This window comes from Lutra lutra, chromosome 15 (assembly GCF_902655055.1).
Source record: "Lutra lutra chromosome 15, mLutLut1.2, whole genome shotgun sequence".
Taxonomy (NCBI): domain Eukaryota; kingdom Metazoa; phylum Chordata; class Mammalia; order Carnivora; family Mustelidae; genus Lutra; species Lutra lutra.
Genome location: NC_062292.1, coordinates 7263341 through 7289812, shown reverse-complemented (window position 1 = coordinate 7289812; position 26472 = coordinate 7263341). Strand labels below are relative to the sequence as shown.

Sequence of the window (26472 nt, the reverse complement as noted above, 5' to 3'; positions counted from 1 at the left end):
CACACACAACAACTGCTTAGTCACATTTGGCACTAAATTATGATTATAAAGACCATCAACGGCATTCTTTGATGGTTTGTCTTTGCCTAATGCCTGTTGATCATAATGATTTAGAATTTGATCAAAATTTTAAATTATTCTTGCAACTTTAATGGATTCCATGGCTTCTTTAAGAAGCAACAGAAATGATACTGCTCTACCGTGAGTATTCGAGTCATTTAAACTCTTCTGGTCTTTAAGCTTCACATTTAGAGCAATTAATGGCAGGATAGAACTCTCGTATTAATTCAGTTCCTTTAAGCCAAAAATGAAAGCAAATTTCCAATGTCACAAATTCCACAAAATTAACCCTAATAATGTTCTCCACACAATGCAGTAGGGCAGAAGAAAATCAAAAGCTGTTTCCTGCTTTCTAGGAATTCAAACTATGGCTTTAGAGACAATATTTTAAAAATGTAAAGTTAAAAAAACATTTTTCACATCAATTATAGGATTACATCTAAAACAAATAAACATACTTGGCATCTATACAGGCTATCAATGTTAGAGGACGTTAGAAATGCAAAATACCATACAGGCTGATAATAACACTTGTCAACTCTTTACTTAATTAATTCATTTATTTCCCCAAGAACCTCTATGCTGTAGGCACAACTGAAAACCCATTTTAGAGACAAGGAAGTAAAGGTAAGTTTAAGTCAGTTGAGCAAGGACATATTCTAATAAATCCTGGAGCCAGGATTTGAACTGGGCCTTATACTGCCAGGACTGGGGCCCTTATCCACTCTCCTAAAGTTGGTGTGTCCTTGGGTTTTCATAAAGCAAAGTGTTTACCACTGCTTTGTGGAAAATATAAGTGTTTAGATTTACAGCCTATTTACACTCGGAATAGATCTCCATCACCAAAACAATGGAGGGCTGTGATTATAAAGCTATCAGTTATCAGAAACACACAAAATAACTGTTGGTCTAGATAACTAATCTAGGATTCCTTGAAATTAATGTTGCATATCTGAGCACTCTTTCTTTTCAGAAATATATGTTCTAGCCAGAACAATAAAACTTCCATGAAAGCAGCAGTATTCAACATCAAATCTATTTCATAGTCTTGTTCAACTCTGTCAGTTGTATTTTCCTTTCCTTCAGAAAGAAAAGGAAGAGGGGCCCCTGGGTGGCTCAGTCATTAAGCGTCTGCCTTCGGCTCAGGTCATGATCCCAGGGTCCTGGGACCGAGCCCTGCAGGAAGGCTGCTTCTCCCTCTCCCGCTCCCCCTGCTTGTGTTCCCTCTCTTGCTGTGTCTGTCTCTGTCAAACAAATAATACTTAAAAAAAAAAAAAAAAAAAAAAGTAGAGAAAACAACAGTTTGGGCTCTTTTTCTTTTTTGAGCCTAACATTTATATATTTATGTATAATCGCAAAAAATTTTTTTTAAATTAAGCCTTGAATTGCTGACCGTCAAGTTCCCAAATTTCAAGCTATTCATATATTTTCTAACTGCGCAGAAAACCGCTTTATGCTCTATTGCTTTTTCCTAGGGGAAATCCTGGGATCAAGCACCCCAAGCCCTGAGTCTAGTTAGTGATGTGGACAGCGGAGAGGATTGTGGGATTGACTGTTTGCTCAGGCATTACGTGGCGACTGTTCTAGGCATGCTTGTTATTTACACTTTTAGTTGAGACCGACTGACTTGGGGAGAAAGGACTTACCGCATTCATTCCTTGCCCAAAAAAGGGCACAATGGCGTGAGCTGCGTCCCCCATCAGCACACAGTGTGACTTCAGGTGAAAAGAAGAGCACTTCACGGAAATCATGGGCTGTGCCGGCAGCAGGAAGAAATCTCGTAGCAGGGCTTGCCTTTGGAAGGAAACGACCAGAACGTAAGCACCTAGGCTGGGTGTTAAAACCTGCACCATTCTTTCGGAGGTACTGACTTCATTACCATAGGGTTTTGTTGAGAAACAAGACAAAAATGGCAGGAAGTAAACAGGAAAGGGAGAAACTGAAGTTTCTTCTAGTTCCTGAAATTCCATTGTCCTAATCACCTGTTTCGTTCTCATCAGTGTTAATCACATCCAACCAGGACAAGTCCGCATTTCAAGAACTCGAAATACGCCTGTGTTAGGTGTCATGAAATTTTCCTGCAATTTTCAGCTGTTCTGGTGTGTTTTAGGTTTTAATGGAAAAACTGAGGACGATGTGCATCGGGTTCAAGCCACACAAACCAAAATGAAAATGAACACGACTTGCTATAGATTTGGAAACCAGTGAGTGCCAGCATCTACAGTGGTTTTGTGGCAGCTGTAAGTAGGGAAACAGTATATACCCTCATGAGTTTTAAGTCTGGTTGGAGAGGCAAGAAATAACCACAAAACATAAAGGGTAAATTGTGGCAGGCAGAGATATCTCAAGATCAGAGAAAGAGAGACCAGGGCACACTGGTCTGCTGTTAAGGATGGAAATTGACCATTTCAAAGAGACCTGCTATGGGCTGGCAGTGGGCCACCCCTTTTATAGAGTTAGTGCATGTCACAGTCACAACCCCCACCCACTCCTCGCCCGGCAGGTAGATCTCCTGATGCCCACTGTAAAGATGAGAAATCTGAGACTCGGGGAGGGAAGGGCAGAGCAGCATTAATCTCACATTCAGCAACATTGGGCTGCCTCCAGGAAAACACTGCTGGAGGCAGAGAGGGAGCTGGATTCTAGGGAGGGACCATGGGGCAGAGGGACTTAGTGAGACCCAATGACAAGCCCCTGGGGAGGAAGGCGATGACAGGGGGCAGAGGAGTCATAGGTCATAAACCAGACAGCTCACAAGCTAGCTACAAGCTGGGGGGCTCTGCGCAGAATGATCTGTAGGCATGAACTCGTCCAGTCCTCTCAACCCTTTGGGGCGGGTATTGCTATGCACGGCCATGTTTCCTTGAGGGCCCTGCGAGCTAGGAAAGTGAACCCAGCTGGTAAGTGAGAACCTATGCTTGCACCTGCTGGGCCTTGGACCTGTGTGTCCACCAGCAGAGGGAAGCACAGCCCCGCTTTGCAGCACACCAACTCCAAGGGCCTGAGAGCCCTCACCAGAGGCACAAAGGCCTGGGGACATGGGTGTCTAATGGGTGACTTGTGTTTCCCAGGGAAACTGGCCCTAGCATGGGGCTTTCTGAATCCTTGCTCACAGCACAACATCTGCTTTGGACCTTTGCTCTAAGGGAGGCTTCCTGTCCAGGACCAGCCACATGTGATCAAAATGGAAGTAAGATGCTTGGCCTTTATTTGAATTTTGATTAACTCAGACCAGTGGAGAGAAAGGCATACTTGCACATCTCGAAACTTACTCTCCGATTAGAGGGATGGAATCTGCAAAGTACTTCTGGAAGAAATCCAGCACATCACTGTTGGTTACAAGTTTTTCAAACTCTTCAAAGGGCATGAACAAAGTACACGTGAAAGATTTATTCTGCGAGAAGAGGAGGAAGAGGGTGAGAGAATGTAGTCTCGGGTTCTTGCTGTGGCTGAGGAGCACCCGGCAGAAATGTCCAGGCTGGTGGGAAACAGAGCCTGGCTTTCTCCCCTCACTCCTGGAGAAAAGCCCCACCAAGTCCCAGGTGCTCCCCAGCTTCCCACTTACCAGAATTTCTACACGGTAAATCTCAGCCATTTCACCAAGCAAACACGACCCTTCTTAGATTACTAATTGCAAACACTATGATCCTTGGATAAATAATCAGCTGGTTGGATCGAATTTTGCCTCGTTTTCCTGTCTCTGGCTCCTCGTCAGGTAACAGTAAGAGTCATAGGACCCCAGCCCGGCTGCCAAGGCACTTAGAAGACCAACCAGAGGAGTACATATTTAGGTCTAGAGAGCAAAAAAACTCTCTTGGGTCTAATGGAAGAACAGCCACGCCCCTTTTTGACAATATATATCCCAACGTCCCAGACACCTCACAGACTGGAAGGACTGTCTCGTGTAGAGCCCGAATCTCTCTGGCTTCATCCGAAGGCCATTACAGGACAGGCACCACCACACAGAAACTGCCACTTGTCACCTACATGTGTTCCATCTCGTCTCCACTATAAGTGACTGGAATTCCTTCTGATTTTTCCTCAGGAATCCCAAAGTTTCAATGATCTAATCACTAAACAGACTGAACGACGATGCCAGGTATACACATGCTGAGTGTGAAAGTAATTGGGCACACACCAGACACAGAGTCATGACAAACTTTAGTGACAGATGCAAAATTACATTGATAAACTCTATATTACCATGTTAGGAAGCGCAATCATCATAAAGGTATTTCGGGGCCAAATATGCAGATAATTAGGTTCCATGGCGTACTGTAAAGGGAAGAAATTGTATTTGTGTTGGATTAGAGCTCTAAGGCAGCAGATCTAGAAAACTGACTCTGCTTGACTGTTTCTGTAGCGATTCAAAGAGTATCACACACCTGGTGATATGCACACCTACTGCTATTTAAGGTAGAAATTATCTTAAAAATGCTTTCTGTCCTGTCTTTAGAAATTCATATAACTTATGTGGGTTCTCGATACTAGACAAAATTCAATCACACACACACAGACACCCCCCCCACATACATGTATATACATACACATTACACACACACACGTAAACTATATATTTCTATGTTCACATATATGTGTGTGTGTGTGTGTGTGATATTTTATACTTTATTTTTCACCTTACTTGGGGACTTATTTGTATGAACAGAAAGGACCTAAGTTTAAATTTCATGGGCAAAATAAAATTTTACCAACAAGCTTCTTACCACTTGCTTCCTACAACATAAATAACAGAAGGAAGTCTTTTCTTTTTAGAGACCCCACAAGACAACTCAATAGTGGTCTGAGTCAGTATTGATTGCTTGGGCAGATCAACGAACCCAAAGACCCAGCCAAACCTAATCCTGGAGGTTCCCCATGGTATGATACACATAAAAACACGTAATCTGTTTCCAACCATTTCAAGTACATGTTACTTGAAATTGTGACACCAAGAATAACATTTTGATGTTCATGCATATTTCACGACTCTGGGAAATAATCCTTTAAAATTTCAGCTTCTTCATTATCAAGTCATGCTCTCAATAGATATCTTTATCGAAGAGTAGGCTCCAGGAATCCCCATTGGGCCCTCACCACAAGTCTCTCCAAATAGGAAATGTGAGCAAAACAGGTGCCTGCTATGCTTTGAGATGAGCCTCCCACCCAATTCTTTAAGCACCCCTCCCCAATATGGGAGTTTCCTAGGATAGTTTTGGGACCATATTAAAATACTCCCAGGTCTGAATCCCATGGCCATGTCAAAACAGTGGTTTTTTTGTTTGTTTTTTTTAAGAGCAGAGACTTTTTGTAAACCACGAATCCTTACTATGAAATATGAGCCCCTACAAAAAGTAAATGCTGATCTTAAATCTACGTTAGGAGGCATGAGTCCACTCAAGTCTGGGGCAATTTTTCAACAGAATCCTAGTATCCTATTACCCAGAATTATCAGATCCTGAGCCATGAGAACAAAGCTCCCTTGAAAACCGTAAAATTAGCACTTCAGAGTTACTAAATACTTTTGCGACCGGGAGGAAGAAATAAACAGTGATTCAATGTTAATACGGATCTGCCTGGCTGATACAGTTTGGCGCATAGCCGGTATGTTAATAGCACCGTCACAGATTGACTAATTTTATAGACGTCTGAATTTCAAATAGGAGAGATCACATTAAAAACGGATGTTGTCTATGCAAATAAAATTTTAACAAATGCTATTTACTTATATTTACCTATAAGCCAAGATCCTTACTGGTTTTGTTAATACTTTAATTTCCCTTAGTAAGTTCCTACATTTATTTGCTTAGGACAATATTAAACATACCTAGGCTGTACTTGCCTCAGGCCAAAGAGAGCCAAACTTGGGAACCCAGAAATAAGGAAAATGCATGGAAATCTCTTTGTAATGACTTGCTATTTGCTTTATCGAATGACTATTATTTGAAACAATCATGAGTATAAGAGGCCTGGATTGTTGGTATACAGAAAGATTCCAAACCCATTTAAGGTAGAAATTATCTTAAAAATGCTTTCTGTCCTGTCTTTAGAAATTCATATAACTTATGTGGGTTCTCGATACTAGACAAAATTCAATCACACACACACAGACACCCCCCCCCCACATACATGTATATACATACACATCACACACACACCAAGAAAAAATAGAAAAATGACATGATTATATCAGACAAATTCCCTGTGCATTTTCAGTAGGGTACTGGTGATGCCTCTTCTTTCCTGCCCACTCAGGAAAACGTAGGCAAGGGAGAGAAGTGATATTATTAAGGGGATATTTGCACACCCAACTTGTTATGCCTTACGAGGACTATGACAGACCTCAGAATTCATGCACATGTTCCGCCAAGAACAAGTGCACTGGGTTCTGTGTCTTCCCTGGTCCCGGGGTGGGAGGGCTGTGGGAAGGAGCCAAAGAAGGGTAAGGACTTACATCCCCGTTCCTGGGTGGGATCGTGAGCTCCATGTACCCGTGAGGAATGTACAGCTGACTGTAATCAAAGCGGGGTTTCTTCATGAGGTGGCTTCGGACAGTAGAATAGGCTCCATCACATCCTACAATGAGGTCATAAGTGACATCTATGGGAACTTCGTCAGATCTGAAAAACAACATGTACCATTAAAAGAAACCGTCTAGGGGCGCCTGGGTGGCTCAGTGGGTTAAAGCCTCTGCCTTCGGCTCAGGTCACAATCCCAGAGTCCTGGGATCGAGCCCCGCATTAGACTCTCTGCTCAGCAGGAAGCCTGCTTAACCTCTCTCTCTCTCTCTCTCTCTGCCTCTCTGCCTACTTGTGATCTCTGTCTGTCAAATACATAATAAATAAAATCTTAAAAAAAAAAGAAACTGTCTAGTGGTAAAAATGGTGATGTTCATCTACTCAGGTATAAAAAGCAGCAGCTCAGGGGGGCCACTGCTCTGCTGTACAAAGGCAGACACTTAACCACTGAGCCACCCAGGTGCCCCAAGATGGTTAAGTTTTAAGATGCATTTGAGATCACGGCAAGAGGTATCTGTAAAGGTGCCAAAGAGGAAAAGAGCACGGATTAGGGTCGAAATAAGGACGGAGAGTGATGAAAGTGAAGACAGAGGAACGGACTAGAGAGGCTCGTTTTAGCGAAGGGACCCTCTAAGTGGTTGCGAACAGACTGGGAATCCATGGCACATGCCAAGATTGGGACACGGGGCTAGGAGCTTCAGAGGAAACGCAGGCAGCCAAAGAGGCAGCCAAATCGTTTCCAAAAGAAGAGAGAAAACGCCGGGCCGCGGGGGCTCATCTGTTTCAAGGACAGAGAGCCTTTGTGTGGCGGGGCGGGGGGCGCTGGTGTGGGACGTGGCAGGACGCTGAACCAGCACAAGAATCAAGAAGAACCACTCGTGTTGGTGTTCAGAAGGCAGCCCGGGCTGGTTTTCGATCTGATTCTTTGAATCCCTTTTAGTAATCATTTAACTCTTCCAAAGAAGCCAGAGAACAAAGTGTACAGGTCCAGTTCTCCACTCCAAGCCTTCACCTCCGCAGTCAGCAACCCCCCCTCCCGGAGGGATTACCCGAGCACCGTGATCTCGCCCTCCTCAGGATTACACTTCAACAGCCTGTGGCCAAAGTGCACCTTCGCGTTGGGGTATTTCTCAACGGCTGAGGAGACAAAGAAAACCAAATAGAAATGAAATTCCAATTCTCATGTCACTTAATCAAATTGAAATAGTCATCGTTTTCCGAGAACAGCAGGACAGAGATGTTTATTCTCAAGAAGGTAAAAATGAATCGGTTAAAACGGCCTTTTGACAGCTATTTCGCGAATGTTCCAGGATCATCTGGTAATAAAAGTGATGAATACGAATCAACTATCCTCATCAAAAAAAAAAAACAAAACAAACCAACCAATTCCAATATGCAAATTTTCACATTGCTATGATGGCTGTTACCCTGGAAAAGAAAGAGGCGGCACGTATTTTAAAAGTTGCCTCTGACCTAAGACCTTACTTGTGATTAGAAATACTTAGCTAGGGGCGTCTGGGTGGCTCAGTTGGTGAAGCGTCTGCTTTTGGCTCAGGTCATGATCCCAGAGTCCTGGGATCGAGTCCTGCATCCAGCTCCCTGCTCAGCGAGGAGCCTGCTTCTCTCTCTGCCTACCTCTCTGCCTGCTTGTGCTCTCTCTCTCTCTCTCTCTGTCAAATCAATAAATAAAATCTTTTTTAAAAACATTCTCTCATTAAAAAAGAGAGAAAGAAATACGCAGCGAAACTCCTTTTCTCAAGCTATGCCTGATTCTTTATCTCTTTTTAGTAAGTCTCCGAACTTTGGAGTCACGTTGTCACAAATACAGATTTTTTTTAAAAGATTTTATTTATTTATGACAGTGAGAGATAGCTAGAGAGGGAACACAAGCAGGGGGAGCTAGAGAGGGAGAAGCAGGCTTCCCGATATGGGGCTCCATCCCAGGACACTGGGATCATGACCTGAGCCCAAGGCAGATGGTTAATGATTGAGCCCCACAGGCACCCCACAAATATAAATTTTTGACACTAATTCTTTTTGTAATGAAACACCGGAACACTTAGGGGAAAACACTGAGTAAGAAGATTTAAAATTTCTCAATAAATAGAATCAAATTATTTTGGTGCTTTTTGAATTTTGCCTGCTAACAATCGGTAGAAAGTTGTGAATTCATCATATTCTTGTCATAACAGTAACATGTTATTTTTGTCCCTATTAATTCTCATGGTTAGGAGATCTATAATTATAGGCTATTTATTGTTGTTAAAGCTACACATCAGATCTATTTATCTATGTTTAAGAAATCTTTTGGAAAATAACTTTGGAGAAAACAGAGTTTATCGGAACCATGATGGATACTTTTTTTGTTGTTGTTGTTTTGTTTTTTTAAAGATTTTATTTATTTATTTGAAACAGAGAGAGAGAGATCACAAGTATGCAGAGAGGCAGGCATAGAGAGAGAGGAGAAAGCAGGCTCCCCACTGAGCAGAGAGCCCAATGCGGGCCTCGATCCCAGGACCCTGAGATCATGACCTGAGCCGAAGGCAGAAGCTTAACCCACTGAGCCACCCAGGCGCCCAATGGATACGTTTTATAAACTCAAAATATGTTTGTGAAATCAAGCTTTTAAAAAATTAAATCTAATTTTGAGGGGGGTCACCTGGGTGGCTCAGTCAGTTAAGTGTCTGCCTTTGGCTCAGGTCCTGCTCCCACAAACCTGGGATCGAGCCCTGCATTGACTGTCTGCTCCTCAGGAAGCCAGCTTCTCCCTCTACCTGCTGCCCCTACCCCTGCTCATGCTCTCTCTCTGTCAAATAAATAAAATCTAAAAAAAAAAAAAAAATCTATTTTTTACTTAAATGTATACTAAGACAGCTCAAGAAGTTTCCACAGAACAATAGTCCTGGAATATGCTTCCTAATAAAAACCATTTTGTGGTCAAAGTCATTAGCAAGATGCTAACAGTCTGACCCCTGAGCTGTGCTGTCCTGGTCCTCAGCCACACGTGGCTAGTCTGAATGGAGATGAATTGCACACAGGGGGTTTGGGCAACTCAATATTCCCCCCCCTCAAAAAAAATGTCTCATGAATAACTGTGTTCTGTTGATTACACATTGAAATGATAATACTTTGGATATATTAGGTTAAAATATATTGTTAAAGTTAACTTGGTTCTTTTTTGGTTTTTACATGTGGTTACTAAAAACGTTTAAATTATACATGAGTCTGCCATCTGTGGCTGGGTCTTGGACAGTGCTGCTCTAGAAAATCCACAATGCAGACCATCAGAGAAAGACTGTAAGAAAACTTACAAAACTTGTTTCGTGCAGAATTTACCACATTTTCTTGACCACAAGACTTTTTCTGCTTGCTTTGCTTAACAATTATTAACACCCGCCCCCACCAACACACACAGTGAACCATGGAACAATCCTACATGGAGTGCAGGGCAGTGATTTCGTTCTTGAGACTTAGGAGTGGGGGGCGGGGTGCTGTTCGGTCCAGAGCCCACGTTTGCACCTGGAGCCGGTGGCTCACACGTTTGTGTAAAGGAATGAAAGCCGTATGAAAGAATTTATATGCCAAATGATGTTTAGGAGTGAAGAGAGGCCGTGTTCATTTCATTCACGAGTTTGTGGCATTTCTGAAATTACACAGTGTGCAGCACATTCCTAAGGAAAACCAGGGCTGGGAGCTTCTGGTCTGTCCACAAGGTCAGTTCTTCCCAGGCTGTGGCTCCTGCTGTCAGCAGGATGTGTCGTGTGTCATGCGGGAGGCACTGACGTTCGTGGATAAGGGCATGGACTTTGGAGTAGGGGCCCAAGCTCCAGCCTGGACTCTATCACTTATTAACCATGTGGGCTGCTGGGGGGTTGTGGGGGGAGCTCTGGAAACCTCCTTCACCACCTGTAAAACAGAGGGAAAAGAGCTCCCACCTCACAGAGCTGTTGGGAGGGTCTATAAATCAATGCATATAGAGCAATGAACATACTTCTGGGGCCTCAGTGAATGTTTGCTCTCATTTTTATCTTAAGAAATTCAGAGGATGCTCTAAAGGGATTGTCTTAGGTCTGTTATAGGCTACTTTTAAAAAAGCTGTTTTGGGACTTCTGGAGATCAGTATGAGTATATCTAGCAACTACCTACACCCCCCCAACCCCCCCAACATCTACTCATCCAAATGATAGTCTTACAAATATAAGTAAAGAAGTGGAATTAGGAAGAATACTAAGCCCTATTTCTGAAGTCCCTGGTGAGTCAGCAGGAGTGAGCTCCGCAGATGACTCCTGCCAGTTCAGCGTTCAACAGACACGCTGCAAACTCACGCTGGGTCGGGGGCTGTGGAAAAACACAGGTAAATCACGGAGCATCGCTGCTCTCCAAAACTCAGAGGCTGCTGGACTGCATAGAGGAACTGATGGTAGAATTACTCAAGGGTTATGCTCTGCGGGGAATGGAACTGATTAGCAAAAACGCTGAGGAAGAGAAAAAAAACTGTTGTGATCCAGGGCTACCTGGAAGGTGATTGGATTATCAATCCAATTATCCAAGCTACAGATTTAATTTGCAGTTCAGCGGCTTGTCCATGAATGGCTTGGTCTGTAACACATCAAAGTCTCAGAGCGAATGTCACAACTTCCTCTTTCTCAGCCTCCTCGGCCGTCTATCTCCTTGGTCTCCTACAAAAGCATGTGCCTCCACCTTCAGCACTGGTGCCCCCCCACCCCCGGGCTCTAGCTCAGTCTACCGCTTGGATGCTACACCCGGGGAATTATCGACATACCCTAAAGACCACCCCCCTATTCAGCCTCCAGCTACTGCTTTTCCTGTGTCTGTAGTGTGGGGCTGATTGTGCCCCTGGGCAAGTCCTTCGAGGGTATCTGCTCTTCTTCCAGTCCTCGAGGTCTTCAGGGAGTGAGCACTCACTCGTTCTAGTACTGAGAAGACAGCAGGACTTTAATGTGTGGTGGACAAATGATTTTTATTTAGATCAGCCGTAAGATGAGAGAGAGAGAGAGAGAGACGCTGAAGGATCCAGCGCTACTCTGTTTCAAGAAGGGCTTTGGGCTGTACATAGCCTGTGCAAATAACCCATGGGTAACCCAGGAAAAGGAATCATAAAAGCAAATACCAGTAAATCATGGGACAAGCTTAGTTAGGCTCATGTACTTTACTGAAAGGACAATAGCTGAATAAAATGTTGGACTTACCTGTCAAAAGTTCCTTGTTTAGATCTGCTCTGCTTACAGAAAGAATGTACTGCAAGAAAAACACAGTAGATACTGTTTGCTTCTGGAGAATGGACAGATAACGTTTCACTTTATTCGCTCAGCAATAGGAAATACCTAGCAGAGGGTTGCCAGCTTAGTTTTGTAGTCATTTAGCTAAGGAGCCTTTAAAAAAAAAATAAGCACTTTAACCAAATACATACAAAACAATGTTCAAGTTTAAACTCAGGCTTTTTCAGGTTTGACACCACAAAAACCAAATCCTCATCTTATAAGCAAAAACATGTTATTTTCACTAAGATAGTTTTATGCTGACAACATTTCATAAACCTTCTATTTTCATCTTAGGGCTCCAAATAGAGCTGTTGGAAACACTTCAGTAATGACAGCATCACTAGAATAAGTATACGATTTCCTAAAGACACTACTTTGTTTTTGTTTTAAAGATTTTTTTTTAATTGATTTGAGGTGAGGGGAGTGAGTGAGAGAGAGAGAGCATGAGCTGGAGGGGAGAAGCAGAGGCAGAGGGAGAAGCAGACTCCCCCTTGAGCAGGGAGCCCATGAAGGGCTCAGCCCCAGGACCCTGGAATCATGACCTGAATGGAAGGAAATTGCTTAACTGAGCCACCCAGAGGCCCCTAAAGAGACTACTTTGGAGGCACTCATTTCAACATGAAAGACGCGGGGAGGGAAGTACTGGTAGAAGTAGGATCAGCCCTGCCTGGGACACATGTTTGTTTTTTCTGACTTTATGGGACAATTCGGCAGGGCTGACTGTGCCTGAGGCACAGAGGGAACATACTTTTAGGGGTCCATGAAAATGTTCTAATTTTAGTTGATACTAAAATCAGAAGAAAAAAACATAATGAATACATGAGAATAAATCCAGCCTGATTAATCTCTATACCAATGCACTCATCAAAGCTAATTTTATTGTTTCAGAGCGAGACAGACCCACAAAAACAAAAGTGCCCTCCCAGAGCCCACAAAAGTCGAAATGGGGACTTGCAATTCAGGGTGAGTCTAGTCTTTACAAATTTAAACCATGTGTCTCCCAAATTTAGAAACATTACATCATTTAATGCAAATATGCTACTTTATAAATCTTCAGCTCATCCAGAAGTAGACATTTAATATTAACAGCTAAATCTAGAGTTGGTGTAAAAATAACTCTGTCATGCTACAAAGACAATGACTGAAGCCACAACTTCCTGTGTCTTTGCTATAAATTAATATTAAGAGTACTTCTTCATTCTTTGCCTCTTTGTTCTGGTTTCCACTCTTCTGTGTCATTAATCCCTCATTTCAGTGGAAACCACGCTTGTTATTCAGAGTATGCTAGGAAACATTTAAATTAGGAAGGCTCATTTACGTGGGGGAAATAGTCTTTCCATCTCAGTCAGGAGGCGTGGTTGACACCTGTATCATCTGGGAACCAGTCCTGTTCAGAGAGTCCCTGTCCATTCCCCCCAGGGTCCGGGATCAGCCTTGTGTTATAAGCAAAAGTTAGAGCCTCCCCCATCACGCCTCACTTCTCCAATGCCTCTTCTAAAAGGTTGATCGTATGAAGAAAAAATATGAATGAGAACAGGTTAGTCTTTACTACCAATTTACTACCAATTACAACCAGGTTTACTTTACATACCAATCAAACCATCGTGCGGTTCTCTTTGAACTTGGGCAATTGTCTCTCAATAAAACTGGGGGGAAAACCCTCATCTCTGATGAAGGCTACAGAGAAGTAATTCTCATATTCCCGCTCCAGATTTCCGATCATGGATAGCTTTATCGAACTTATTTATCAAGACAAAAACAGGAACAAAAAGAACACTGGTCGCCTTCTGGCAGCCGTATGTTTCAAGTAACAGCTCAAATGATGACAATTTAACCAGTTTTATGAGTCATGTGTCAACGGTCCTTCCTCATCACAGTGTGTTTTGTACAATTCTGTGTATTCTTCCTAGCCAGCTAGTGGAGTAATTATCAATGCGTGGGACATTATTAATCCAACACTGAAACTACTTGCTGTTGCCGCTTAGTGATTCAACTGCATCTGACAAAGTTGTTTCAAATGAACCTTCACGAAGGTCCTTAATAAAATTAAGCAGTAGTCACGGGAAGGAAAAAAAAAAGAACAAACAAGTGAGGAAGGATAAAGTGGCCCTGGTAATCAAAAACATTATTAATAAAACCTAAAAGAAGTTTGAGAATCTCCCTGGGATATTTGTACAAGAGTGGTCGCAGCAGACTTTCGAGAATATTAGAAAAACATGCTTCTGCTCTATATTCCGAAAGCCTGCAAATGCGGATGTTTTCTAGTAAGGGGGCGCATGGAGGTTAGGGGCAAGACTTGGGGAGCTAGGGTGGGTGGGGGATGGGTGACATTGGTGAAGGGGATTATACAGGGGATTACAGGGAATTGCCAAATAACTGTATTGTACAACTGAAACTGATATAATGCTTTATGTTAATACACTGGAATAAAATAAAATAAAATACATTTTTCTGCATCATTAAAAAAAAATGGGAGATTTCTGACCTGCTCTGTATATCAGGGAATATTTTGATAGTTCCCAGAGCAATTTGGGAGAGACCTGTCAGGATCCAGCAAGACTGGAAGAGTCTGGACCCGGCCAGGGAGAAAGGGCAGACAAAACAGGTGGAGGAGGGAAGCTCAGAGAAGTGGGGAGGCCAACGGAGGGTGAGCTCCCTGAGGATTTGCAGAAATCCTGGGGTCACCGGGAGGGCTTTGCATTTCGACAGGCTGTGGAATTGAGCAATTCAAAACCAATTTTATGTTCTTCTTAAAGGATGTTCCGTGTTCGACCCCGTTATAAAAGTAACAACGCAAACCAAAGAAAGAGGTGGCAGCAAATTTAGCATTCACCGAGTTCTTAAGAATTGAGAAGGGCAGGATCCGTGGGCAAGCGATCATTTCCTACGTCCTCTAACGTGTTGAAGGCTCCAAATGGAAACTCCCACCAACGCCTTCACCCTCTTGGGCGTCCTTGGAGAGGAAGCTGCCTCCTCCCCTGGAGCTGGGGATAAGGAAGCCAGTTTGAGGCTCAAGTCTAAGTCGCTCTGTTCGTCTAACTTCCCTGACGTTCTGAACCATATCTTCTTCCGCGGTCTACTCACACTTTATTGGTTCAATCTCTCGGGGACTCGGGGGATGATGCTGGAATTGGCCTACTTGGCTAATTCCCTGTGAATCCAAGACAAAGTGGGAGGATTACTATGGTCGCTCTCAATGTAGCAAAAGCAAGAGTGCAACCAGTCAGGCCTGCCCAGCGTGCCTGGGAGCGCCTTCCGCAGTGTGCTGCCCTGGCGACTGTGCATGAGACCACCGGCCCTGCATCTCCCTTGACGTTGACCTTGCGTACCACGCAGCCTATTTCTTCATCAGTGAAGCAGGGTGGTTGGATTCGAGGAGCCCAAGGTTGCCCATCGCTGTAAGATTCTGTTATGCCAACGCGCGTGAGATGTTTCTTACCAATACACACTGGGCACATAAAGATTTCGGGTTTTTGTTTTGTTTTTTGTTTTTAGAATTTTGGTCTCACCCTACTCCCCTTCACCAATAGACCCTCATTTAATTGGGAAAATGCTATTTTGGCGCCGATTTGATATTTAAATAAAATGTCCCTCTCCAAGCTCACCTTCTCTGTGAGATCTCTGAATACTAAAGCTACCTCCTCTCCGAACCACCCCGCTGCCTCCTTCGGAAGCGTTCTTTCCTTGAGGACTCAAACACCGGTTGTCCTCATAAGGTTGCAGCTCCTCTCCCCGTCCTGGGTAAGTAGCACTAGCACGGGTCATGGTGCACAAGAGGACAGTTGTGCCCAAGTTGGGGCCCATGAAACAGGGCGTATTAACTACCCAATGATGCTTATCTTTCTGTGGATGGTCAGTAGATTTGCTTCCGCTTCCTCCTCCTGCCTGGCTCATGCATTACCTCGGTACCTATGTTTTTATAACGCCCAAATCAGTGGGGTTATTATGTGAGAAAGTTGCTAAATGGAAAATTTTGATCCTTCCCCACCATCTCCCCTGCAACCTCCTGGGCACTTCGTTGTTGGAGTGTTTTTCTTTTCAACCACTTTTTAAGCGAACTTTCATCGTAGTAAAACACACGATATAACATTTACCATCTTAACTCTTTTTAAGTGTTCCGTCGGTGGCACGCGGTACGTTCACACGGCTGCATGACCGTCTGTACCTTCATCCACAGAACGCTTCATCTTACACAGCGGAAACTCTCTTGCTCCCCATTTCTCCCTCCCTCCAGGCCCTGGCAACCACCATGCACTTCTCTACTCTAGATCCCTCCCATAAATGTAATATGGCACTTATCCTTCTGCGACTGGCTTACTTCACTTAATATAAAGCCCTCCAGTTCCAATCATGTTGTAGCAGGTGTCAGGATTCCCTCTTTTTTCTTTTTTCTTTTCTTTTCTTTTTTTTTTTTTTTTAAGGCTGAAGAGTATTCTAAAGCATGTCATATAGAAAACCCTCCCCCTTCTCCTCTGGGGAATGTCTTCCTTACTCTCCCCTACTACCACACGCAGGACACTCGGATAACAGATGTGGCGGTGGGGGGAGGGGGTCCTCCATGAAGCAATTTCTCAGTGACACAAGCCGGCTGTGCCACAATTTGTCCTGACACCATCTGCCTGGAGATAGCCACAGATTCCAAAGGTTAAGGACTCAATCCCAAGAGACTGCACCTTCCCCACATCACACACACACCAAAGGCCAATGGCAATGTAGCTTACACCTGAGCTTCTAACTGGTCGGCTTAAGTCAGAGGTCCCCATGACCCGCTTTTCAGGTTGAAAGAACTTTCTAGAGCATCTCACAGAACTCAGGAAAACAGTTGATTTACTGTTTATCAGTTTATTAGAAAAGGATATGATCAAGGCCACAGATGAAACATCTAGATGGAAAGATGTGTTTGCAAGGGATGTGTTTGCCTTCTATGGGTGGGTGGGTTACCCTTCCACTGGCACCTCTGTGTGTTCGTGAATCTGGAAGCTCTCTAAACTCCATACTTTGGGGGATTTTTATGGAGACTCCCTCACAGGGACGTGATGGATCATTAACTCCACTCCCAGCCCCTCTCCCACGTCTGGGGAAAATTCCAAGCTTCTAATTATGTCTTGGTCTTTCTGGTGACCACCCCCCATCCAGGAGCCCACTAACAGTTACCCCATTAGAACAAAAGATACTCTTATCACCCAGGAAATTCCAAGGGATTTAGGAGCTCTGTGTTAGGAACCACAGTCAAAGACCAAATATTAGAACAAAAGATCTCCTAGTGCTTTTATCCTTCAGGAAACTACAAGAGTTTTAGGAGTTCTGTGGGCCCAGAAACCAGGGGCAGGAAACAATATATATTTTCTGTTACCTTTACATTTGTGTACACCACATTGTGTTTATATCCATCCATCCCTTGATGGACATTTGGGTCACTTTTGCTTTTTGACTGTTGTGAATAATATTGCTATGATCATGAGGCCTCAAATATTTCTTCCAGTCCCTGCCTCCAGTTCTGTTGGATATGCACCCAGAAGGGGAACTGCTGTGTCATATGGAAATCCTATTTTTAATTTTTGGAGGAAACATTAGACTGTTTTCCATACTGGCTGCACCATTTTCTATTCCTATCAACAGTGCACAGGCGTTCCAGCTTCTCCATATCTTTCCCAACAATAACTATTTTCTGTTTCTCTGTTTTCTTACAGTAGCATCCTAACAGGAGTGAGGTGCTTCAAGCCCACACAGACTCATTCCCATGAGCACCTGTGTTTTGTCTCTTGCTGCCCAGCATGTGGCCCACAGACCAGCAGCACGAACATCACTGTGTGTGTTTGGGACGTCTAATCTCAGCTTCCATCCTGGCCCTACAGAATCGGACTCTGCATTTTAACAAGATCCCAGCGGAATCTGAGAACTGCCAATCCACCTGCAGTGGGAGATGTGTGGGAGCGCAGAGACTCAACACAAACATCCCTTGGGTTCTGCACTTCCTAAAATGAGGCCTTGTTGGAAAAGCAAGTTGGGTTTTTCTATGGTTGATAGATGTTTGGTACATTCATTCTCTCTCAAAGCAATAAACTTAAAAGGTGTAAATATTAGATAAAAATACATACTTTCCCCAACTCTGTGTGTTACTATGTAAAGACAAGAAGAACACAAAGCAGAAAATGGATTTTCTTTGGTCAACTACCTCACCATCTGGCCTCTGTTGTAGAAATTATACAGCACTGAAAACACTTCTGGTTCATCCTATAAATTCCATTATAATTAAATTTGGGGCAAGAGAGTCAGTTTGGGGAAAACCCTCTGGAGTTGTTCTTGCATTTTATGCTTGGCCATAAATACACAGGTGATCTTCTCTATGTAGTTGAGAGGAGATGGGAGAGAAAGGGGTCCCAGGTCACCGTGACTGATGTCTATAGGCAAAAAAGAGCCTAATGGAACGTAAGAACCTAACTAACTCTTATTGAATGGTTATTGGCAAACGGGCCCTATTTTAAAGGTTCCCTATCAATTAATTTGTTAACTAGAATAGTTTCTGAATGATAGACTGACACAGACAAGGCCAAAGATAGGACCAGAGAGGAAAAGGAAGGACCAATAAGCAAGTGTCATATTCCAGACTAGAAGCAAACACTATCTTCAGGGTCAACTGACCTGTGACTTGGTCCCATACAGAAGTGGAGACTTTTTCCCCGAGAGAGAGTGAATCATTCTTCCTCTCATGGGAATGCCTTGGGATACAATCTGAAATAAAACCAGAAACACCAATTTCAATGACAACAGTGCAGCATCACACAAATCAGATAGATATCCATTTCAAAATGTGATGTTTTGGATATTTTCAAAAAAATTAAAAATTAATGCAAAGGATTAACAGATGAAAAGTATGTTCCTGCAAATTCTAGGTTTTGACTTTTTTTTAAACCTTTAGATTTTGGAATTGACTTAAATTGTATCTGGTCTAAATCACCTATTATGATTAAGGAAAAGGGTTCAGCATCAAGGAGGTTATAACTGATATTCTCATGATCACAAAACAGAGTGAGCTATGCATGAGGAGGAAAACCCAGGACCCCTGAAGCCCCATGCAGAGTGTTTTCCTACACACATATCTAAGGAAATCTGTGGAACTAGAACTGGCACCTGTAGGGACCTGTGTTACCATCTCAAAGACACGTTGTCAGCAAAAGTACCATCAGCAAAATATATGACTTCTGTTTACATTTCCAAGTGACACTCTAGACAGTGAGAAGTTGGGCAATGTTGGGAAAATCTACAGCCTCCACAGTCCTTATCCAAACCCTTGGGACCCTTTGGTTTCCGGGGTTCGAAGTTTTCAAATTTTGGATAGATAATGGAGTGCGCATGCCCATGCGCAGAACAGCCCACGGACTTTGGGTCAGCACCCCATCCTGAGCAGAAGATACCTGTAGCAAAAATTCACACTACATGAGAATATTTAAAAGGCCATGGAAGGCCTCACATCAGGTCAACTTTATTGCTGAATGGGTGATGAAAAGCTTTCTGTTTCCAGAGCTTTTCGGAGTTCAGAACTGTGGAGAGATGATAATGGACCTGTGTGGTAACAAAAAAAAAAAAAGAAAGAAAGAAAAAAAGGGGGATTCGCAATCCTCTTCTCACGCGAATACCACCTCAGTTGCACATCCTGTGGGCCGAGACCCAACAGCCCATTGCGAACCCAGTGTCGGAGGCCATCATCGAGGGGGTAGAGGGTGACAGGCTCCGCCTTCTCCCCATCATGCTCCAGTCCCCCCAGCTGCCTCAAGTGGCAAATGTTCACCCTCTTGACCAAATTTAGAAGTTTGAAAACCTTTGCGGAATGCATTTTCATCAAAGGTTCTTGGCATTACGCCGTGCTTCGAGCCAGGCTGAAATCAAGAGCACGCAGTTGTTGGAAAATGGCAAGTATTATCTTTTACAAGGAAAAGGCATTAACAAGGTACCTGATCTTCCAGGCCAATGGCGTTCAAGGCTTGCCGTCCTCTATAAGAAAGGGCCAAGTTAATGCTTCTTCCCCGTGCAAATTTAGCCACTCGGATATCTAAGACATTGAAAGTAGACTCCGTGTTATATCTTAGGACAGGATAAGAATACAGGACCTGAAGAACTGGTGTAATCAGAACCAAATTAAAAGAACTGTTATCTCCTTTAAAGAAAACACTAATAGTTGTGATTTTGTATTAAATTTAGATAGCTGAGGCTGCAAAAAACCAAACCAAAACTAATCTCCTCTTCCTAAAAAAAACTTTCTTTTTAAAATCTAAAGAGAAAGATGTCAGAGAATCAGAATTTTCACAGCTCACGATTTTCAGTATTGTCTTACCTTCCCTAGCTTCATACACGTCAACTTGGAAATTCCTCTTTGCAAAGAAGCATGCATTTAATGATCCAACCTGAGAATCAAAGCAGGTTTTTTTCATATTTTTATTTGATTCCACAAATATAGGGAATTTTTACTGGCAAAATGCAACATTGTGCACAGTGATACTTGTATTAGCCTTGGCTGTGCAACTCACTTACTTAATCCCTAGTGGAAAGTATCATTTGCAAAAATAATGGGATGAACTCAAGATTAAATGGTATGATTTCAGAGGTAGCTTTGGTGTTTTTCTTCTTTAACTTTTTTATAGTGAAATATGACTTTCATACAGAAATATCATGTGTCCATTTTATAGAATACTTAGAAGGCAAACATCCATATAACTACCACTTGGGGTGAAAACAGAGTATCACAGCCCACCCTCCATGGCTCCCACCAACCTGCTCTCCAGTTATGACCCCCCACGTTTCACCAAGGAGTAAATGTTATTCTGACTCTGGTAATAACCCATCCTTGCCTTTGAATCACATAATTAGAATCATACTTGTGTATCTTCTCTATTTAACTCAACAAAATGCTTCTGAGATTCGTCTATATGATTGTACATAAACTCCGGGCCATCTACTTTCATTGCTCTATGGTTCTTCATTGCATACAATCTCAGGTTATTTAGCTGTTGTGCTTTTGAATGACATTAGTTTCTGGTCTGAGGATATTTTTCCCATGTTTACTGATATGTAATTGACATTATATAACATCATATAATGTTACATTGTACAAATTTAATGTATACAATATAATGACTTGATAAATGTTTATATTATGAAACATGGCCTGGGGATATTATTAACAACATTGCAGGAATGAGATACAACCTCACACCAGTCAGAATGGCTAAAATGAACTCAGGAAACATCAGATGCTGGCGAGGATGCAGAGAAAAGGGAACCCTCCTCCATTGTTGGTAGAAATGCAAGCTGGTGCAGCCACCCTGGAAAACAGTATGGGGGTTCCTCAAGAAGTTAAAAATAGAGCTACCCTACACCCCAGCAATTACACTACTGTGTATTTACCCCAAAGATACAGATGTAGTTATTAGAGGGGGCACAAGCACCTGAATGTTTATAGCAGCAATGTCCACAATAGCCTAACTATGGAAAGAGCCCAGATGTCCATCAATAGATGAATGGATAAAGAAGACGTGGTATCTACACACATACACACACACACACACACACACACACACAGGAATATTACTCAGCCATCAGAAAGAAAGAAATCTTGCAAGAAATGACATGGATGGAACGAGAGGGTATTATGTTAAGTGAAATAAGTCAGAGGAAGACAAATAGCATATGATTGCACACATATATGGAATTTAAGAAACAAAATAAATGAACAGAAGGGAAAGGGGGGAATAAAATAAGATAAAATCAGAGAGGGAAAAAAGCCCTCTAAGACTCCTAACTATAGGAAACAAACTGAGGGTTGCTGGACAGGAGGTGGGTGAGGGAGTAAAGTGGGTGATGGGTATTAAGGAGGGCACGCGATGGAATGAGCACTGGGTATTATATGCAAATGATGAATCACTGACCTCTACCTCTGAAACTAATAATATACTATATGTTAATTGATTAAAAAAAAAAAGCTGCAGGGGTGCCTGTGTGTCTCTGTCATTTAAACTTCTGACTCTTGATCTCAGCTCAGGTCATGATCTCAGGGTCTTGAGTTGATCCCAGAGCTGGGCTCCACCCTGAGCATGGAGCCTGCTTAAGGTTCTCCCTCTCCCTCTCCTCTGCCCCTTCCCCTGCTCACTCACTGTCTCTCTCTCTCTTTCTCAAAAATAAATAAAAAGCAATGCTGCAAATATTTTTGTACCTGTATCCTAGTACACACCTGTATAATTTTTCTCTAGGTTTTTATACATGGACGCTTTATCCCTGGTCAAAGGTTTCTGTATCTTCACATTTATTATGCCAAAGTGTTTCGAAATTTTGTATCAATGTGTTTTCTTACCAGCAGCTTCCAAGAATCTATCTTTGTCAGCACTTGGTGTTCTCAAACTTTTAAATCTTGCGGTAGACAGGTAAAATAGGAATGTGTGTGGTTTTAATTTGCACATGAATGATTGCTAAAAAGGTTAACCTCTTTTTCACATACTGACTGGCTATTTGGATATCTTCCCCAAGGAAGCCTTCCTTGAGTTCCTTGAGTTCTCACAGTGCTACAAGCTTTTCCTTTGAAAAATGCTAGGGGTTGACTTGTGCACCCCCGAGCTCACATTGTGCAGTCCTACCCTGGTACCTTAGGGTATGACTTCTTTGAAGAGAGGGTCTTTACAGAGATAATTGAGTTAAAATTAGGTCATTAGGATTGGCCCTAACCCAACAGGTGTCCTTCTATAAAGGGAATTTGGACATTGACATCAGAGAGGGAAGATGATATTAAGAGACATGGGAAGAAGCTGGGCCTCTGCAAACCCAGGAGAGAGGCCTGGAACACATCCCTCTCTCACAGTCCTCAAGAGTAACCAATATGGCGACGCTTTGATCTTGAACTTCTAGCCTCTAGGACTGTGAGATTATAAAAATCTGTTCTTTAAGCTGCTTGGTTTGTGATACTTAGTTATGGCAGTCCCCGGAAAATAATACCAAGAGCTTATCCCGATCGAAATTTAACATCTTTAGGGTGATTGTGTGGTCAATATCTGTCTATCCCAGTGGGCTGCAAACTGGTTTGCTTACCATTTGATCCCTAGCCTCTACCATTGTGTCCACAACATAATAAGTACCTGATCAGTATTTGTCAAATGTATAAATGAATGAGAGATTACATTGTTAAATAAAATTTGTAATGAAACCAAGTCAAAATTTATTGACCATTTATGATGTATGATTTAATCTACTAAACTTTAGGGATCTAAAGATTATCCAGCTAAGTCCTTGGGCTCAATGACACCTAATTTAGTTAAGAAGAGACAAACAGATAAGCCAATCAATGCTTACTTAGCAAGCCACTTTTGAATATAAAGGCCCACTTTTTATGTAATAATTTTGCAGATCTCCAGCATTACTTAAATTTTTAATATGGGCGGTTAAAAAATACATAATGAATTTAATCATTAAACATTTACATATACTGGGGCACCTGGGTGTCTCAGTTAGTTAAGCATCTGACTTTGGCTCAGGTCATGATCTCAGGGTCCTGATATCCATGCTCAGTGGGGAGTACACTTGGCCCTCGACCCCTCCCCCTACTTGCGCTCCCTCTCTCTCTCTCAAATAAATAAAAATCTTTTACATATACTTTAATAGTAATTATAGTTGACTCTTGAACAACATGGGGCTTAGGGGTCTTGACCCCCTGCACAGGTGAAAATCCACCTATGACTTTTGACTCCCTGAAAACTACTTGTGCTTCCTGCCTTTTGGAAGCCAGTGATCATGGGAAAAGTAAATATCAGGAGGCTGTCATGTAATGAAAAACCTAAACCACAGGGGACAAGTGGCCTGTGTCCCCACACAGGGACAGGCCACTTGCAGCCGTCCTGAGTTCTTTACTCGCCAACATCCCACAGCAAGTACCTCCATGGGAGTCTGCTATCTTGGACATTCAGCCTGGTCAAGCTCTCTGATGATGGCAGCCAGATGACAAACCATCTTCAGAAACACAAGGCATAGGGATAGAGTGTTGTCTTAGGCCACTAGGTTTTGGAGTGGTTTGTTACATAGCAACAGATAGCCAGAACAAAGGGATTGCTAAAACAAGCTTCCTGGAAAACATTACTTTTGAGTTGAGCTTTGAGTGAAACTGTTTTGACATGTAGAGGGAAAGCAAGCTGATAAAACTAGGAATCATTTTGGAAATTTAGAAACAACTCTCAAGAGATACAGAAAAAGTATTACTTGACAAATGTTTATTGATTCCTAAGTATTACAAGATTCCTTGCTAGGCATTAAAAGTGATCCAGAGGGGTGCCTGGGTGGCTCAGTGGGTTAAAGCCTCTGCCTTCGGCTCAGGCCATGATCCCAGGGTCCTGGAATCAAGTCCCGCATCGGGCTCTCTGCTCAGCAGGGAGCCTGCTTCTCTGTCTCTCTCTGCCTGCCTCTCTGCCTACTTGTGATCTCCATCTGTCAAATAAATAAATAAAATCTTTAAAAAAAAAAGTGATCCAGAGAAAATAGCAATACTCAGGGAGTTCGCGGTCCTGTCTAGGTCTTCATTTTTTCTAATATTATTTGTATATTTATAGTTAATACACATATACATTAATTTTTTCCTATGTACCGTCCCTGTGCTAAGTGCTAGAGATACTACAGACAGCAAGTTAAACGCAGGCTTCTCAAGAGGGTTAGAGTCGATTATAACACAACGTGAGCAGCAGTTTGAAAATGGACCCTCAAGCCAAGTAAGGGAAGTGGAGTGGGATGGGGTATGACTTCCTGGAAAAAAACAAACTATAAACTGAGACTGAAAGAATGTGCCAAATAAGGGTGGGTGAGTCAAGAGGAGGGTTGTAAGCAGAAGGAGCACATGACAAAGATTGAAAGTATCTACTAGAAAGAAGGAAACAGAGAGATGGCATTTAAGAAATCATAATGCTCATACACGATAGACACGAAGTGGTTGTTATGTTCACCACTCTACTCGACTTCATCTTTTCAGCCTTATGAAGGAGGTACTGCTATTTTCTTGTCCTACAGGCACTGTCACTGAGGCACAGAGAGGTGAAGTGTCTTACCTAAGACAACAAGTGGATCTGGTCTGGTTCCAGAACATGAGCTCTTCATCAATAAATTAGAATCGTGTTTGAATAGCATTGAAGATACAGTTGAAGGTAAAGACTATGAATTTATAGTGACACCAAGATGTGAGGTTAGGTTCTATTTTTTTCTTACAGCATTGGACCACCTGGATTTCTCTACAGAAGGTTGAAACCAAGCAGGGTGGGTTTTGGCCACGTGGATGGGTTGGAAAGCAAGGACTTGAAGATTTTAGGGACAGTAACACCAAGTTGGATGAAATGGAAGGAAGACAGGGCAAGGCTTCTGAACTGGGAGAAGTAGGCGGTCCCTGTGAAGAGCAGATGTAGCACCAGCCACTGAAGGAGGGAGTTAGGAGGTTTTTAATCAGAGTCCAAGGTCTAGCTCTATTATATTCGATGGGGCAGTTCTGTGGGATGACAAGGTCCAAGCCCAACATGGGCCATGGGACTTGGAGGCCTAAGTATGGTGGAGATGGAAGATACTGGAAGCATGCAGGTCAAGGACAAAGGGGCTAGAGATTCATGTGGGTCAACAATGTGAACTTCGATAGTCACTAAGGGTGATGGCAGTGCTGGGATATAGATAAAAGATGATGTGAATGTGCAGAAGTCTTCAGGACTGGGGGGAAGTGGCTCAGGGGTTGACTGATGGCAACAGGAGGGAGGATGGCTTTGGAAGGGAAGGTAGCAGTGAGACGTGGGAGAAAAAAATCACAGAGCTAGCTGGGGGCACATCTGGGAGGTGGAAGGCCTCCGAGGTTCTCAGCAGCTCCCTGGTATATGTGGGGGCTGAGGAGGGGGCCATGCACCTGGTCAGAGTTTAGGGCCTATTGGTCAGGCCAGGTGTGGGCACAGGCAGACCCGATTCCTCTTCTATTTCCTCCAGGTTTCACTCCTCTGCTCCAGGGCACCTTGACATTGAGCACCTATGTTTGGGTTTTGTTTGGTTTCTCTTGGGTTTTTTTGTTTTTTAAATAATCCAGTGATTCAAGCAGGAGCTCCTCTCACCATTCACTGATACTGTGGCCACCAAATTTTGTTCCTATCATTCCATTTCTGTAGACTGATGATAGTTTAAGAACTTAGTCCCTATTTAAACCATTAAGTGTGTGGAAAGATTTCAAATTTAATTTTTGCAAAGCAATACATATTTTTAATATTATGTAAGGCCAACCAAGAAATCCATGTTCAATTATTTTGTTAAAATAAATATGCCAGGGTTGGAGTGGGGCATAAACAAATGGATCATACTCTGTATGATACCCTAATGGTACCTTCATGTCACCATGCATTCGTCCAAATACACAGAGTGCAGTTCAATGTACACTACGGACTTTGAGGGGTGACATGTCCATGTAGGGTCATCACTTGCACAAAATATCCCACTCTGGGGGAAGATGTTGATAATAGGGGACACTAGTATGTGTGGGAGGTGGAGATATTGGAAAATCTCTATACCTTCCTCTTGATTTTGCTGTGAACCTAAAACTGCTCTAAACAAAAATCATAATAAATAAACCA

The 26472-nt window shown here is 42.8% G+C and overlaps 1 protein-coding gene across 1 annotated transcript in view; it reads right to left on the bottom strand.

Annotated features, from left to right (window-relative positions):
* The window catches only part of KMO (kynurenine 3-monooxygenase), a 46969-nt gene that overhangs the window by 8935 nt on the left and 11562 nt on the right, over positions 1 to 26472 (bottom strand). The window contains 9 exon segments of the mRNA XM_047703886.1: positions 1707 to 1854; positions 3333 to 3454; positions 4264 to 4335; positions 6512 to 6677; positions 7625 to 7712; positions 11786 to 11834; positions 18500 to 18589; positions 19810 to 19907; positions 20190 to 20259. Coding sequence (XP_047559842.1) covers positions 1707 to 1854; positions 3333 to 3454; positions 4264 to 4335; positions 6512 to 6677; positions 7625 to 7712; positions 11786 to 11834; positions 18500 to 18589; positions 19810 to 19907; positions 20190 to 20259 — 903 coding nt within the window.